Raw genomic sequence first — 16533 nt, forward strand, 5'->3', positions numbered from 1 at the left:
CATACTAGTCTGATTTAATCACTTTAATATAGGATATTCATAAACAGCACAACTTAAAAGAATTTCTTTTTCCAAATTTCTAACAATATACAAGATTATTATTCTTCAAAGCCAAATAAAATTGATCTTCAAAGTCATCTTCCCTATTTTGTCAGCAATTAGGTGTTTGAGGCAAGCCTCTAGTACATCCAGTTATCTAAGAAAGTGAATTCAGTTTTTGACTTGGAATCAAACCATTATTTGGATACTATTTGGATGTTCTAATAATTTCAAACAACTCTCAGTTAAGCATTTTTCTTCAATAATAATAAACTCAGATTTCTAGGTAGTAAACACTGACAAATAATTCATTTCACCACATTTCCAAATGCTTTAAGCTATTAAGCAGTGCCACAAAATGGTGGAAAACCAAAATAATAAAATAAGACACATAATGGAACATTAAGAAAATCTGTGTAGGGCAGCCCAGGTGGCACAGCAGTTTACCGCCACCTTCAGTCCAGGGCTTGATCCTGGAGACTTGGGATCGAGTCCCATGTCGGGCTCCCTGCATGGAGCCTGCTTCTCCCTCTGCCTGTGTCTCTGCCTCTCCCTCTCTCTCTCTGTGTCTCTCATGAGTAAATAAATAGAATAGTTTTTAAAAGATTTATTTATTTATGATAGAGAGAGAGGGAGAGGCAGAGACACAGGAGGAGGAAGAAGCAGGCTCCATGCCGGGAGCCTGACATGGGACTCGATCCCGGGACTCCAGGATCGCGCCCTGGGCCAAAGGCAGGCGCCAAACCGCTGAGCCACCCAGGAATCCCCCTAAATAAAATCTTTAAAAAATAATTTTAAAAAGAAAATATGTTTAAACCACAATGTGACTTATTTTATCAGAACTTTTCCAATTTCCATCAGCTGGGAACAAGTTTTAAAAAAGCTGGAAAGGACAAAGGAGAAAGAAAATAGCAGCCTTTGAGAGGAAGGGGAGAGGACATAGTGGAAAGCGAAACTTAGGAGAAACAAACTTGATCACAGGTTTTCTGAGTACCAATCCCTACTTAAATGTAACTGGGCTCAAATTGTTTTTGAGTACTTGTGTCCATGTTTTATGGTTTTCCTGTCTTCTTCTTCCTCATTATCAGGCTCTCAGCTATTAATTCTTGTGGCTATGAATATGCCTATCATTAACAGCTATCCCACTCCACTAGAAGAGGACTTTATTAACAGGGAAACTGAAGAAAAAAACTAAAAATTTAGTAGCACCATGGAGATAGCAGGAACTAGATGCTGAGAAACGATCATCAGAAAAGAACATGTATTCCTGCCCATCAACTCCATGATACTGATTTTGATGACTCAGATTATTTTTTGCTTTCTGTATGTTTTTTGGCTATGTTCCAGATGTTTGAGGTTATCCCATAGATGTCTTCTGAATAGGAGATCTATCTATTCTTCTAAAGTACTTTAAAGTATGATACATTTCGGGATGGCTGGGTAGCTCAGCAGTTTGGAGCCTGCCTTCAGCCCAGGGTGTGGTCCTAGAGTCCGGGGATCGAGTCCCACATTGGGCTCCCTGCATGGAGCCTGCTTCTCCCTCTGCCTATGTCTCTGCCTCTCTCTCTTCCTATGTCTCTCATGAATAGGTGGATAAAAATCTTTTTTAAAAATAAAAATTAAAACATAAAGTATGATACATTTATCTCATAATTTCTTTACATAGCTAGTCCTACCAAGTGCAAAGATGAACCTACTTACAGTCTACCTCTAAATTCAAGAATTAGTTCATGCAGAACTTTTGATTCGTTTCACTTAAAAGAATCCATTTTTAAAATTCATTTTCAAAACACAGCACATAAGCCACCAAATGTTATCTTCTCAAGGAAGATTTTTCTACCTTCAAGTTCAAAGAAAAATCATGAAATTAAAATATTAGATGAACACAAAAGGATAATATAGCCACCTTTCTAACACTAATACAGTTCACTACCTGGTCCACAAAGACCAAGGAAATAATATCAAATGTGAATACCTTATCTTGATATGATTACTACACAGTACATATTTTACATTAGTAAACACTTGAGCTAATTATACAGCTCAAGTTGCCACTTTCCTCACACCATTTTTAATATATTCTACAGCTGTATTCTACATCAAACAGAGATCTGATTTGATAAATTGGTAATCATTTAAAAATGACCCAATTTAAAATAAAAATAAAAATATAGAATTCAGAATCTCTTAAATAACAGGATCTAGGTTACAACACTAATAGTCTTATTCTACTGTTTATATTTCATACTAAACATACCCTTAAAATAAGAACCTACATTTTCATATTTTAATTAAACATACAATTACACTAAACAGTGGGGCACTTAATAATAAATATAATAGCAAATTTCACTCTGTTCCAGTGCTTATATGCATCAAGTGATGTTTTTCCAATCAGCTCATAGAAGGAAGGAATACAAAACTAGATTTTTAAGAATGTTAATAGCAATATTAATCTTTCCTTAATCATGAAATATTTATAACAAAGGTATGACTCAGATAAAATACAAAAGTACCCTTAAAATAAGTGACCAATAAGAATGTAACTGAAAAGGAAAATAACTTGATTCATCTTAATAGAGCATTAAAGAGAAATTAGATAATTTGTCCATGGCCCCAAAGATACATACATCTAGGTATCCATGTTGGAATAATGAATAGATAACATTTTACTTAAGAAATTCCAAGCCAGGGATGCCTGGGTGGTTCAGCGGCTGAGCATCTGCCTTCGGCTCAGGACGTGATCCCGGGGTCCCGGGATCGAGTCCCACATCGGGCTCCCTGCATGGAGCCTGCTTCTCCCTCTGCCTGTGTCTCTGCCTCTCTCTCTCTGTGTTTCTCATGAATAAATAAATAAAATATGTTTTTAAAAATTCCAAGCCTTTTTTAGTATTAGAAATGACTTAATAAATTCAAAATTGAAAGGGAAAACATCATTTTTTAAAACAAAATTCTATTTAAATGGTTAGTTTAGTTTTTTGGGCTGGATTTTTACCTTTGAAAATTCTTCAGGTTCCTTTATATCTAATGACCGTGTTGCAAATTCTAGTAGTTCTTCTGAGTTCTCCAAGGCATTATTACATTGACTGAGCTGACTCTAAAAAACAATAATAAATCTTTAAAATAAAATTTCCTATTTCCATGAGAATCTTAAATATATATTGTTATAATGAACTTACAATTTTAATAGCAAAAATTGAACAAAAATATTTTAGAGAACTATTAAAGCAATATAATCACTAGTCATATATGTAACAAATTTTAACTATCTTAATATATTGTACTAAACATCCTTCCATAATTTGTTCAAAATAGCTAAATTGCATACAGATATACTCATCATTTAAAAATACAAAACAAAATAAAGCAATTATTTACTTAATTTACTTACAATTCTCGATCAGGGCAGTCAGGGAACTAGCAAATATTTTTTAAACTATCAATAATTTAAATTAAAAAATCAAAATGGGGGTGGTGCCTGAGTGGCTCAGTAGGTTGAGTGTCTGCCTTCAGCTTAGGTTGTGATCCCAGGGTCCTGGGATCGAGCCCTGTATCAGACTTCCTGCTCAACAGACAGTCTGCTTCTCCCTCTCCCCCTGACCTTCCTCCCCATTTGTATGCTCGCTGTCTCAAAATCTTTTAAAAAATTAAAATAAAAAAAATAATAATAAAATATCAAAATAATCCATCTGCAGACAACATCCTGTATAAATGAAGACTAAGTTTCTTTGATATTTAACAATTTAAAGTTTATGAATCAAGTGACAGATGCATGCAGTTGAGCACAACTTTAGTACTCCATATACCACATCAACCCAAGTAATACCTACTACCATAAATGCTAATTTATAATTTCCAAAATTGGGTAACATAGGAATCACAAATCCAAGTGACAGGATTAAAAAATAAAGAGAAATAAAAGACAGTAACTGTTACAGTGATATGCTCTGTTATAGTGATGTATTAATTTCATGTACTACTCTTTCTTATTCAGTTCTCTGTCACTCTATCATCTGTTGTCTAAAACTAAGCCCAGTCATGCAAAAATATTGTTAGTGATACTTTTAAGCAAAGAAACAGATCTATTTCTAAGTTTTTTAATGTACCCAAGATTCTACTTAGAATATTAGTATCTATTTATTACTATCTATTCCACATTCAAATCTACTTAGGTATCCCTTAAGTTCAGCACTAAAGATAAAACTATGGCTCATTTTATTGGTGTCTGGATGCGTTATATTTTTACTTTCGAAACGTAGAATAGTTTTGCCAAATTTGAGGTTAAAATAGGTTTTCACGTGTTATTCTAAGAACCTAATCATAATTTCCTAAAAATACTATACTTCCTATAAGTAAAGCTCTCATGACTTCTGAAGAATAATTAATAAACCACCATTTGAAATATCCCATTTGGATGAGAGCTTTATGAAAAATTTAAGCAAAATCACTCAGAAAAAAATGGTAGCTATTAATGGTCTACACAGGATCACTAGGGCAGACTAAGTTACTGTAGTATTAAAAGTAAAAGGTAACTAAAAGAATAAAGAGGGATGCATGGGTGGCTCAGTAGTTGAGTGTCTGCCTTTGGCTGTCCCAGGATCAAGTCCCATATCCGGCTTCTTGCATGGAGCCTGCTTCTCCTGTCTCTGCTTCTCTCTGTGTCTCTCATGAATAAGTAAATAAAATCTTTAAAAAAAATAAGGAATATATCTCAAGGAATTATTAAAGTGAAAGAATCCAATCTGAGGTCAAAGTTTAAGATAAAATATCTTATTCTAAGAAAATGTTATGAGGGCATCTGGATGGCTCAGTTAAGCATCAGCCTTCGGCTTAGGTCATGATCCCAGGGTCCTGGGATCCCTGCTCAGGGAGGAGTAGGCTGCTCCCTCTGTCTGCCCCCCTGCTTGTAATGCTCTCTCTCTCTCTCTCTAATAAATAAATAAAATCTTTTAAAAAAGAAACCTCTATGAATTTACTTACAAAAGGGAAAGCTTAACAAAAAGGTACAAAGGAATACAATTAAAACAAGTTTGTGAACCCAAATGAAGAACAAAGATGTTCTACTGTCTCCAATTAAAGAATAAAATGGCATCCAAGTTGTGATTTTTTTTAATATTTGATTTTTAAACTATCCCAATAAAGCTTTACCATTACCATTATGCTGATATTAAATTACCATTATGCTAATATTACCATAGCTTTTCCTTTGAATAAGAATGAAGTTAACTAAATTTGTATTTCAACAACTCAGTCTTATTTTATAGCCTGCTATTCCCTAATACTTCTTCATCCCACCTAGATCACTACTCCTATGAAAAAACATTGCCAAAATTTTTGTAGCATTGAGAAGAGGCAAATATTAAGAGTTACAAAGGATAATTGGGTGTATAATTTTTAAAAAATGGAATCACTGGAAAAAATGAAGATCTCAAGTTATGCTACAGGAAGAAAAAATGGTCCTAACATCCTTGCAGTCACCACACCCAAACAGCATCATCTCACACTCATTAAGATGGCTACTACCAAAATAATTTTTAAATGGATGAATGGGTGATGGTGGTCAAAAGGTACAAACTTCTGATTATAAAATAAGTCCTGGGGATGTAACATACAGCATAGTGAAAAGAATACTATATTGTATATTTTTTAAAGTAAGCTCTAGGATAGATGTGGGGCTTGAACTCATGGCCCTGAGATCAAGAGTCGCACGCTCTACGGACTGAGCCAGACAGATGCCCCTACTGTATTGTACATTTAAACATTGCTAAGAGAGTAGACCTTAACTTATCAAACTTCACACCCAAAAAAAAAACCAAAAAAATCCAGTCAAGAAATTGGCAGAGGACACGAACAGACATTTCTCCAAAGACAACACACAAATGGCTAACAGACACATGAAAAAATGCTTAACTAACTAACATCACTTGGCATGAGGGAAATGCAAATCAAAACCACAATGAGATACCACCTCACACCTGTCAGAATGGCTAAAATTAATGACTCAGGAAACAACAGATGTTCATGAGGATGCAGAGAAAGGGAAACCCTCTTACATTGTTGGTGGGAAAGCAAACTGGTGCAGCCACTCTGGAAAACTGTATGGAGCTTCCTCAAAAAGTTAAAAATAGAGCTACTCTTTGTCCCAGCAATTGAACTACTAGGTATTTATCCAAAGGATACAAACACAGTGATTCAAAGGGGCACCTGCACCCCAATGTTTATAGCAGCAATGTCCGTAACAAACTATGGAAAGAGCCCTGATGTCCATCAGCAGATGAATAAAGAAGATGTAGTATATATACACAATGGAATATTACTCAGCCATCAAAAACAATGAAATCTTGCCATTTATAATGATATGGATGGAACTATATGGTATTATGCTAAGTGAAATAAGTCAGAGAAAGATAAATACCATATGATTTCACTTACATGTTGAATTTAAGAAACAAAACAGATGAACATAGGGGAAGGGAAGGAAAAATAAAATAAGATGAAATCAGAGGAGGAGGCAAAACCATAAGAGACACTGAACTTTAAGAAACAAACTGAGAATTGCTGGAGGGGGTGGGGGGAACAGATAATCGGGTGATGGGCATTAAGGAGGGCACTTGATGGAAAGGGCATTAGGAGTTATATGCAACTGATAAATCACTAAATTCTACCTCTGAAACTGATGAAAAAAATATACATATGATTTAAAGCAGTAATTTGTGAATAGCCTCAGAGGAAAAATAAGAGTAGATCTTAAAGGTTCTCATTAGAAGAAAAAAAAATGTGTAACTATGTGTGGTGTTGCATGTCAATATATATTTGCATACACACACACACACACTTTCTTTATTCATATAAAGAAATATATAGGGCAGCCCAGGTGGCTCAGTGGTTTAGTGCCTACCTTCAGCCCAGGGCGTGATCCTGGAGACCTGGGATCGAGTCCCACATCAGGCTCCCTGCATGGAGCCTGCTTCTCCTTCTGCCTGTGTCTTTGCCTGTCTCTCTCTGTCTCTCTCATGAATAAATAAAATCTTTTTAAAAATTGTTAGTTTTAAAAAAAAGAAATCTATACAAATGTACATATATACACACACATTTTATTCATATAAAGAAATATATATAAATGTACATACATACACATACACACATATATAGTGAAATATAATTCAGTCATAAAAAGGAAATTCTAGCACATATTGCAAGATGGACAAACTTTAAAGACATTACACTGAGTGAAATAAGCCAGTTACAGAAGGGGCAGATACTGAATTATTCCACTTATGTGAGGTTATCTAGAGTAATCAAAATCATGAAAACAGGGCAGCCCAGGTGGCCAAGTGGTTTAGCTCTGCCTTCACCCAGAGCATGATCCTGGAGACCTGGGATCGAGTCCCACGTCAGGCTCTCTGCACGGAGCCTGCTTCTCCCTCTGCCTGTGTCTCTGCCTCTCTCTCCTCTCTCTCTCTCTCTCTCTCTCTCTCTCTCTCTCTCGTGAATAAATAAATAATCTTTTTAAAAAAAATCATGAAAACACACTAGTGGTTACCAGTGGTCCGGTAAAAAGCAAATAGGTAGTTGTTGTTCAATGGGTATAGAGTTTCAGTTTTAAAGATAAAAAGTTCTAGAGATCTGTTACACAACAATGTCAATAGAGTTAACACTACTGAACTATACATTTTAAAATGGTTACAATGGTAAATCTTAGGTTTTTATCACCATTAAGAAAAAACAGGATATCTATGATGAAACCAAAAGATAATCATTTTTCTACAAGATAAAAGTAGTTATTCACAGAAATTCACTCATTTTTTTCTGTCAGTAAATCAAATATTAAACAGACTAAAGTTATCTATATTTAAATATGCTGCATGATCTCACCTGTAATTCTTGTGATTTACGAGCTTGTTCCTGCTTGATACTGTTAATCATACTTTCCTTCACCTCATCCAAAATAGAATATAAACTATCAAATTCTTCATCTAACTCCGAAAGTATGTTAGAAGAATTTTCCTGTTTAATAAACAAAACAATGATTTTTACTTGAAGAGCTGTCAAATATCTGAAAATTAAAAGATATGCTTACAAAAGACAAAACAGATTCACATTTATAAACCATCCCAAGCTAAAATCATATAAGCAAAAAAATTCTAATATTTGTTTTGTTTTTTCACCACACACAAATGGATTTTATTCTAGGACTTGAAGGAAATTTCAATTATTTGGAAACTTGCCAAAAAAATTATGAATTACAAAAATAAAGGACATGACCCATAAAATTAAATCAACAGATTTTTTTTTAAACCTTGATAGAACTTAGCAAGTCTAATAATAATTGCTATAGTGGGTACTATGTGCCAAGTACTGTTTAAATACCTAATACTTATGAACTAATTTTATCCTAACAAGCACAGCTTTACTTTACAGATGGAAGAACTGACACACAACGAAGCTAAGTACCTTGCCCAAGGTCATACAACTAGAAAAGTGGTTGGACCCAGAATTTGAATAAGGGTACTAGGCACAAAGTCAGTATTCTTAACTACTGTACTATCTTGCTTTTTCTAAAAGCAGGAATAGAGAGGCATCTGGTTGGCTCAGTCAATAGAGCATGCAGCTCTCATTCCTGAGGTCAACCCCCACATATGCATGGAACCTACTTAAAAAATAATAAATCAATAATAAAAACAGGAATAGAAGGAAACTTCCTAAACACAATACAGTATTTATCAAAAACCAACAATGAAGTAACAGTGATGAGATGTCCAAGAATACATGGAAGATATCAATGAGGACCCTCTATGTGATATCCTACAATGAGATACCACTTCCATCTTTAGAAGCCTCTGGTCTGGAGGGGGGGAAGGGTATCATATCAATTTAAGGATGGTCCAACTGGAGCCCAGTGTTTTAAAAATTTATTAAACTGCTATATGAAAATTATTATCTATATGCAAAGGAGATATCATAACTAGCCCACCATAAGTTGATCTGAAAATACACACAGACACGTTAAGCTCAGAATAACTGACAAGGTAATTTAACAATAGTTGAAGACTGTAGGGCCAACAAACTGGAAGCACTTATGTCAAATGAGTACAAGTTTAAGAGGGAAGAAGAAGCATTTCAAGAAGGTCTTTCAGAGATGAGTGGGATCTGGAAAAATCTAAGGAACATTAGCAAAAAAGGAAAAAAAGTTCTTCTTAGGGAACACAGTCCCTATCTAAATGATGACAGTTTGGATTAGAGTAGAAGTGTAAAAACTATACAGGGGAGGGCCTTGGCCAAGATAAAGGAAAGAATTAATCCATCTTGCAATATGACTTACCTAAGTGATAGAACAGAGGGGGTGGAGTAGAATAAAAAATGTAATTAAAAATTCTAATATTTGACATATGCTTTAAAAACAGGTAAATCCTAGAAGCTGGCTGCTAATGCTGACAGCACTATCTCAGTTATGCTGAGTTAAACATCTTTTATGGAGTAGCCCATACTCTCCTCTTTATCTTTACAACACCATTTCCATAGGACAACGTGAAAAATTGTTTTAAACTGCCAACTTTGTCCAGAATTTCAGGTTCCAAGGCAGACCCTAAGCCAGTGGTTCTCAACCTTTGTCATGCATCACAATCATCAATGAGCATTTTAATAAAATATTCCAGAAATTTTGTTTCCATAACTGAAGAACAGTTTGTGCACACAGGGGTGGGGCTAATTTTGCGTGAATGGTACGATTGTTCAGGTTGTCTAAAACAGTGCATTTACATAAGATATACAGAACTTACAAGACCAAACAATTCCTTACTGGACCTAAGAGATTTATCAAACATTGATTTTTAGTGCTCAAAGAACCTCACAAGTCATCTACTGACTAAAATTTGTAGTCAAACTCCTAAATTTTAGGAATTAAAATACAGAAGTGACTTGCCCAAAGCCACACAACTAATTAATGATGGCAGAATCAATAAAACATTTCAAGCCTGTTGACGTCCCAGAGCTCCTCACTGTCACGTTAAGCAAGATGCTGCTATTTCAACAATAACTTAAAATATCTGTGAAATCTTTAGATAAGCAATAACACTTGCAGTAATTATGAGAAGAAATCATCTTAGGCATTTCTCAACTTAGATAAATCATTCAATTAAGAGAATTGGCACTGGTTAAGAAAACTAATACGTACAATCTACTGTAGTAACATAAGCCAAACTTTTGCTTATAATTTTTATAAAAATTAGATATTACCTCACTTGGAGTCTTACCAAAAATGGTATTAATCATTTTATTAATTGATTTGCAGTAATAAGAACAAGCAGTGGCAAAAGAAATGTGCAGTCTGGTAGGAAAAAGAACTAAGTAAAATCTCACATTAACCACTCAGTAACAGTGTGACCTTGGACAAGCCACTTAAATTCATGGACCTCAGTTTACTTATCTGTAAAAAGAGAATGGACTGCTTCTTGATAACCAATTGACACATACTTATAGTCTCTTACCCTCTACCTCTTATGCCCCCATCTTCAGTGACAAGGTTGTAAATTCTCCCTCTAGTTTTCTTTCTAGGTTCTGAGGTAGAATACTAATAATTATTCATCAGAAAAATAGTCTGGGCTATCTCTGGCTTATGATCTCTTTTTCCAGATGTCAAATGTGATAATTCTCTTATATACAGATCAAGAGTCTTAGAACAACTAGCTTTGCTTATTTAAAGAAAGTGGATTTGTGGATTCACCAAATTTTCCAGTAAAAAAGTTTGAGAATGACAGTTAAAGTGATGAAGATCTTAATCAACCAACCTCAATTACAATAAATTCTGAAGTAAAGGAAATAACAAGGACCATAAAGTTTAACAAGCCAAGACTCAAGCAAAAACCTAGGTTCAAACAAACAAAAATCACAAGAAAGGATTTACTGTCTACTGGTGTCCTATAGATCCTCTATTTCACCAAAAAATAACCAATAAATTCATTAAGGCACATTCATCCACATTTGATTACATACTATATGGATTATGTGCTCAAACCTGGAACCATTTCCTTAAATATTTCTCTTCCTCATTAGGCACGTTATTTTTAAAAGTTTAACTTTCTTCCAGTTCTGCAAGCAGACCTCTTACCAACCACATTTTCCTTCCACTATTTACTGTAAAAGAAATGGTTACCTTCCCACTACTCTGAAAACATGTAATTTGCTCTTAATTGGAATTATAAAACATTTATCTATAATGGAAAGGGTCAAAAGCGAGCACTGTAATATTCCCTACCAACTACTACTCCAGAGTTTTCTTCTTCCCCTACTATTTGATCTTTCCATAGAGAATACAAAAATAGTAAGGAAAACATTTTTCTTTATCTGCATTTAAAAACCATGCTCTCAAAAAAAAAAAAAACCATGCTCTCACCTTAATTTATAATCTAGAGTTGATGTAGTATATTTATGCTTCTGATTTGACCCAACATCATTCCTTGCAACATATTACATTTTTTAAAAGATTCATACCTGTACTCCTTTTAGTGTTTGATTTAGTGTATCAATAAAGTTCTGAATTTCATCATTTTTATTTGCCAGAGTTGAAATGATCCTTTGTAGAGCTTCCTAGGATTAAAACAAATGAAACAAACAAAAACTTAACATCATGATATTTTAATAAAAGTATTAAGCATAACAATTCTCTCAACAAACCATATAAGAGGAGAAATGTAAAATTTCTCATTATCAAATTTCCAAAGGCCTATAATTACAAAAGATGGGATATGCATGTACTGTTTTAAAACTTCTTATTCCTTGGGATCCCTGGGTGGCGCAGCGGTTTGGCGCCTGCCTTTGGCCCAGGGCGTGATCCTGGAGACCCGGGATCGAATCCCACGTCGGGCTCCCGGTGCATGGAGCCTGCTTCTCCCTCTGCCTATGTCTCTGCCTCTCTCTCTCTCTGTGACTATCATAAATAAATTAAAAAAATTAAAAAAATATTAAAAAAAACTTCTTATTCCTAGTGTGCAACTTAATCATCACCATACCTTTCATATTGAAGATAATCAATATAATTTAATGCCAATAGTATAATTTTAGGTAATAGGGCCAGAGGTAAGGAATAAAACCAAATCCTTAAATGCTGCAAAAACAAATGGAACTTCCTAATACAATATTAAGATATGAAGAATTTTTTAAAGAGCAGTAAAAGTTGACATTTTATTTATAAAAATAAACAAATACCAAAGTAGATAAATTTGTAGCTAAAATTACAATATTCATCGCAGTATTTACAGATGCTATAAAACCATAATTAAAGAGTTCAGTAATTTTAGTAGCAAGTATCTCAGATTTTTAAGATTTATTTATTTATTCATGAGAGAGACAGAGAGAAAGAGGCAGAGACATAGGCAGAGGGAGAAGCAGGCTCCCCGTGGGGAGCCCGATGCAGGACCTGATCCCAAGACCCCAGGATCACTACCCCAGCCAAAGGCAGATGCTCAACCAATGAGCTACCCAGGTGCCCTACCTCAAAAGACTTTTTGATAATGCCTTCTATTTAACTAAAATACTTGGTTATTTAATCTTCTCATACTCTCCAGTTCAATGCTATACAATTAAGTTTTCTGCTATGATACACGTAGCCTATACATGTGCTGTCCAATATGGTAGTCAATACCTATATGAAGCTAACGAGCTCTTGAAATGTAGACAGAACTGAGGAACTGAGTCTACTGTTTTTACCTTTAATTATTTTCACGTTCTCTAGCCATATGTGACAAGTGCTGTCATACTGGACAGCATAGGTCTACTGTTCAGTAACTCTTTATGGGTAGTAAGAGCAAAATCCAAACAAGGTACTTGTATTCTCAGTAAGAATCAAATGCAAGTATTTTTACTTTATAATTTTCCCAGAAGCACAAGTCTTATTTCTGTAAGTACCAGAAATATAAATATTTTAATAATATAAGACTTTGTGATAAAGGTTCTCCTCAATATATAACCAGATATCAGTAAAGGGCTATATCTAAAGAGCTCAGGAAATAAACTGATAAAGAGATAGTATTTCATATAAATGCTCATAAGGCATTATAGTAGGAAAAAATTAAAAATAATAATAATAGTTCTCAATTTTCACAAGAATCCCTGAAGGAGGTATTATCCTCATCCTTGAGGCTGCTCAGGGTTCTGTGTTATATATATTCATTTACTTATACTATTTTTCCCATTCTCACAGTTGGTAGTATTTTAGTATAATAATACAACGAAATTATGCTATGACAGAAGATCAATACCAAGAGTTAGCTGTTTATCCTGTTGGTGTTCTTTCCAGAAATAGGTGCACCAAGATTTTAATACAAAAACAACCAGCAGAGGGGCAGTATGAAGCCAGGATTTAGGGCAGAGGTGAGTACAGTTGTAAGGGCAAGAATGGTAGTACAGAGATAATAGAAAAAAGAGGGCAGAGGACTTAAGAGGCTTCCAATTATTCATCCAAGGTAGGAGATATATATATAAAACACAATGGAAGGGGCGCCTAGGTGGCTCAGGGAGTTAAGCATCTGCCTCCAGCTCAGGTTGTCATCTCAGGGTCCTGGGATCGAGCCCCACATTGGGCTCCCTGCTCAGCAGGGAGTCTGCTTCTCCCTCTCCTTCTATTCCCTCCCCACACACAAAGTCGTGCTCTCTTTCTCTCTCACGCTCTCTCTCAAATAAATAAAATATTTAAAAAAAACAATGGAAGAGCAGTAATGGTTCTGCATAATCACTGGACTGTGTAGAGTAAGCTTCAATGAAGACTGGGCTCTTTCTGGGGCCTTTGGGTAGTTCAGTCAGTTGAGGGTCCAGTCATGATCTTGGGATTGTGAGATGAAGCCTGGGTCAGGCTCAGCGGGTAGTTTGCTTGGGATTCTCTCTCTCCCTCTGCTCCTCCCTCTTGCTCTTGTGTGTGCACTCTCTCTCTCTCTCTCTCTCTCTCTCTCAAATAAATAAATAAATATTTAAAAAATAAAAAAGAGACTGGGCTCTTTTTGGTAAATGGACTATAGCTGCCTCCTCCTTTATCTCTCCTAATGGCAGGGCTACATCCAAACTGTACAGATGATAAAATGGTAGTAACTGCTAGTAGGGTAAAAATTATGCTCAGTTTGTTTACAAAGTCCATGCTGTTTACCACTTTAGAATACTGTTTCTAAGTCTAGCCAATTTGCCCATCATATGAAATATTCATATAATAAACTATATATTCTTTTTAAATTTTGGTTTGCTAAGCCTCTTCATGACATACAAAACTTAGAATTTACATAGTAAAGAATCACTGGTGGAGGTTAAGCTCTGTTCAGTGCTAAGCATACTCATGAACTTCAAGGTAAAGATGAGTCTTCCTAGAAGAGATTTTATCCCATGAAAAGGAGGAGTTAGACTCAATGAATTCAACTCAAAAACAAAATTTCAATCACCTATATATATATATATATATATGAGTCCAATAAAAACAAAGAAATTTCACCAAAGAACCTGTGAGGCACTGATACATAAAAAAGGCAGATCTAATTCAGAACAACAACAACAAAAGCCCACAAAGCCCAAAAAAATTCCCTAGTACAAAACAGCTTTTCATATTTTTTGTCTGAGTTAAATAGAGAACTGTGTATTTGGGGAATTCTGCAGCAAAAATTCTTTGGAGATAGCTGAAGACTATTTGTCCCAACCAGGTAACCTCTAAGCTCCAAACGTTTTAATTAGAAACCTCCTTACCGTTTTAATGCTCCCTGCTATTAACTGAATATATAACTGAATTATAATAGCTGTATTTGAACATAAACTAAAATGCTACAATGTTACAACCAAATTCCTTTACTAGAATTTCATCAATTTCTCAGTTTTTATTTATATAAACATTACCTTTAGAAATGCAAAAATAATATTATAACACTACCATCTCTCAAAATGAACAAAAAATGCATAAGCAGCTCTCCTTTTGGGATCCCTCTAAAAACATACATGAGAAAGACACTCCTCTCTCCTATAAAACTTATACTGCTTATTGACTTTAGTTGGAAAAAAACTTAAATGTCCACATAAGACAAAAACAAAGCTGCACCTGAAGACACCTGACATGTAAGTTATATGAACTTAAAGAATCATCAGGATAATGCTGTCCTTTGTGTATGGTACTACTCCATACCTCCAAGACATAATACTGTGAGATTACAGTAATCTTATGGTAAAGACCATAAAAAAATCTAATGGTAAAGACTATTCCTTTTTAATTAATTCAAAACTCTGCCATTACCAGAAAATGAAAAGTCATCTTTCTCAATTTGTGTTGGCCCATGAAGAGTTAATAGCAATTTCTGGAAAGAAACTCTCTGATCTATGTGTTAAAGCTTTGGGGGTAATGGTACTCTAAATGAATTACCTAAGGCTTTAAAAATATCACACTCCCCCAGAAAGTAGTTGGGAAGGAAAGGTCTCTAAAGTGTGATATAGTATTTCAGGGAAACATCATCTCATTCTTTGAAGAGAAAATGCTTTGTGGCTCACATTTTGCACTTCAGTGGGAGTTCCAGTACAGAATTAGGGTCTACCACGGAACACCTAAACAAAGGGCCCACATCCTGAGAAAGACAGCTTACCTTACTGCCAAAGGAACAAAGACTGAAGTCTGAAATTCTCTGGGGGTGGGGGGGTATTACTCCAATCTCTAGGTAGGGAGAGCTTCGGAGCCTTTGCTATAATGTACACCACTGAGATGCTATATGAATGGACAAGCCAGCTGTAGAGGGCTTTGGAGCCTCAGCATTTAAGGTGACCTGTATTTTAACAGCTACCAAATGCATTAGAAAACATGGCTGCAGTGGGGCACCTGGGTAGCTCAGTCAGTTAAGTGCCTGCTTTCTGCCTTCAGTTCAGGTCATGATCTCAAGGTCCTGGGATCAAGCCCCACATGGGACTTCCTGCTCACTGGAGAATCTGCTTCTCCCTCTCCCTCTGACCTTCCCTACACTCGTTCTTTCTCTCACTCTCTCAAATAAATAAAATCTTAAAAATAAGAAGAAGAAAAAAAAAAAAACGAAGAAACAATCATTCAGGTGAATAAGAGAACCCAAAGCAACCAATGTGACCTTGGTAACTAATACAGATAAAGAGCTGCCTCTATCCTAAGCTTTTTTCTTTTCTTTTTTATAAAGATTTTATTTATTTATTTATTTATTTATTTATTTATTTATTTATTTATTTACAAGAAACAGAGAGAGAGGCAGAGACACAGGCAGAGGGAGAAGCAGGCTCCCTCCAGGGAGCCCAATGTGGGACTCAATCCCCTCTAACCAAGGTTCATGCCCTGAGCTTAGGGCAGATGCTCAACCACTGAGCCACCCAAGCATCCCAACTCTAAGCTTTTCTAAGAAAAAAGGGATGTATCATGAAAGTTCTCCAAGAATAGACTGCTGAAGAGCTCCAGAAGCTCTGAAGCCACTTTCCCTTTAATCTGGAGAGAAGGAGCAAATGCAAGACTATAATCAAGAACTC

General features: G+C 35.3%; 1 protein-coding gene across 3 annotated transcripts in view; it reads right to left on the reverse strand.

The window, feature by feature from the left end:
* The window catches only part of FSD1L (fibronectin type III and SPRY domain containing 1 like), a 68162-nt gene that overhangs the window by 40345 nt on the left and 11284 nt on the right, over positions 1-16533 (reverse strand). For all 3 annotated transcript variants that reach the window (XM_072727793.1, XM_072727792.1, XM_072727791.1), the window contains exons 2-4: positions 11530-11625; positions 7915-8046; positions 3035-3136 (exon numbers count right to left, since the gene is read on the reverse strand). In XM_072727793.1, coding sequence (XP_072583894.1) covers positions 3035-3136; positions 7915-8046; positions 11530-11625 — 330 coding nt within the window. The remainder of the gene's footprint in view (positions 1-3034; positions 3137-7914; positions 8047-11529; positions 11626-16533) is intronic.

The sequence above is a fragment of the Vulpes vulpes genome, chromosome 12 (genome assembly GCF_048418805.1).
Source record: "Vulpes vulpes isolate BD-2025 chromosome 12, VulVul3, whole genome shotgun sequence".
NCBI lineage: Eukaryota > Metazoa > Chordata > Mammalia > Carnivora > Canidae > Vulpes > Vulpes vulpes.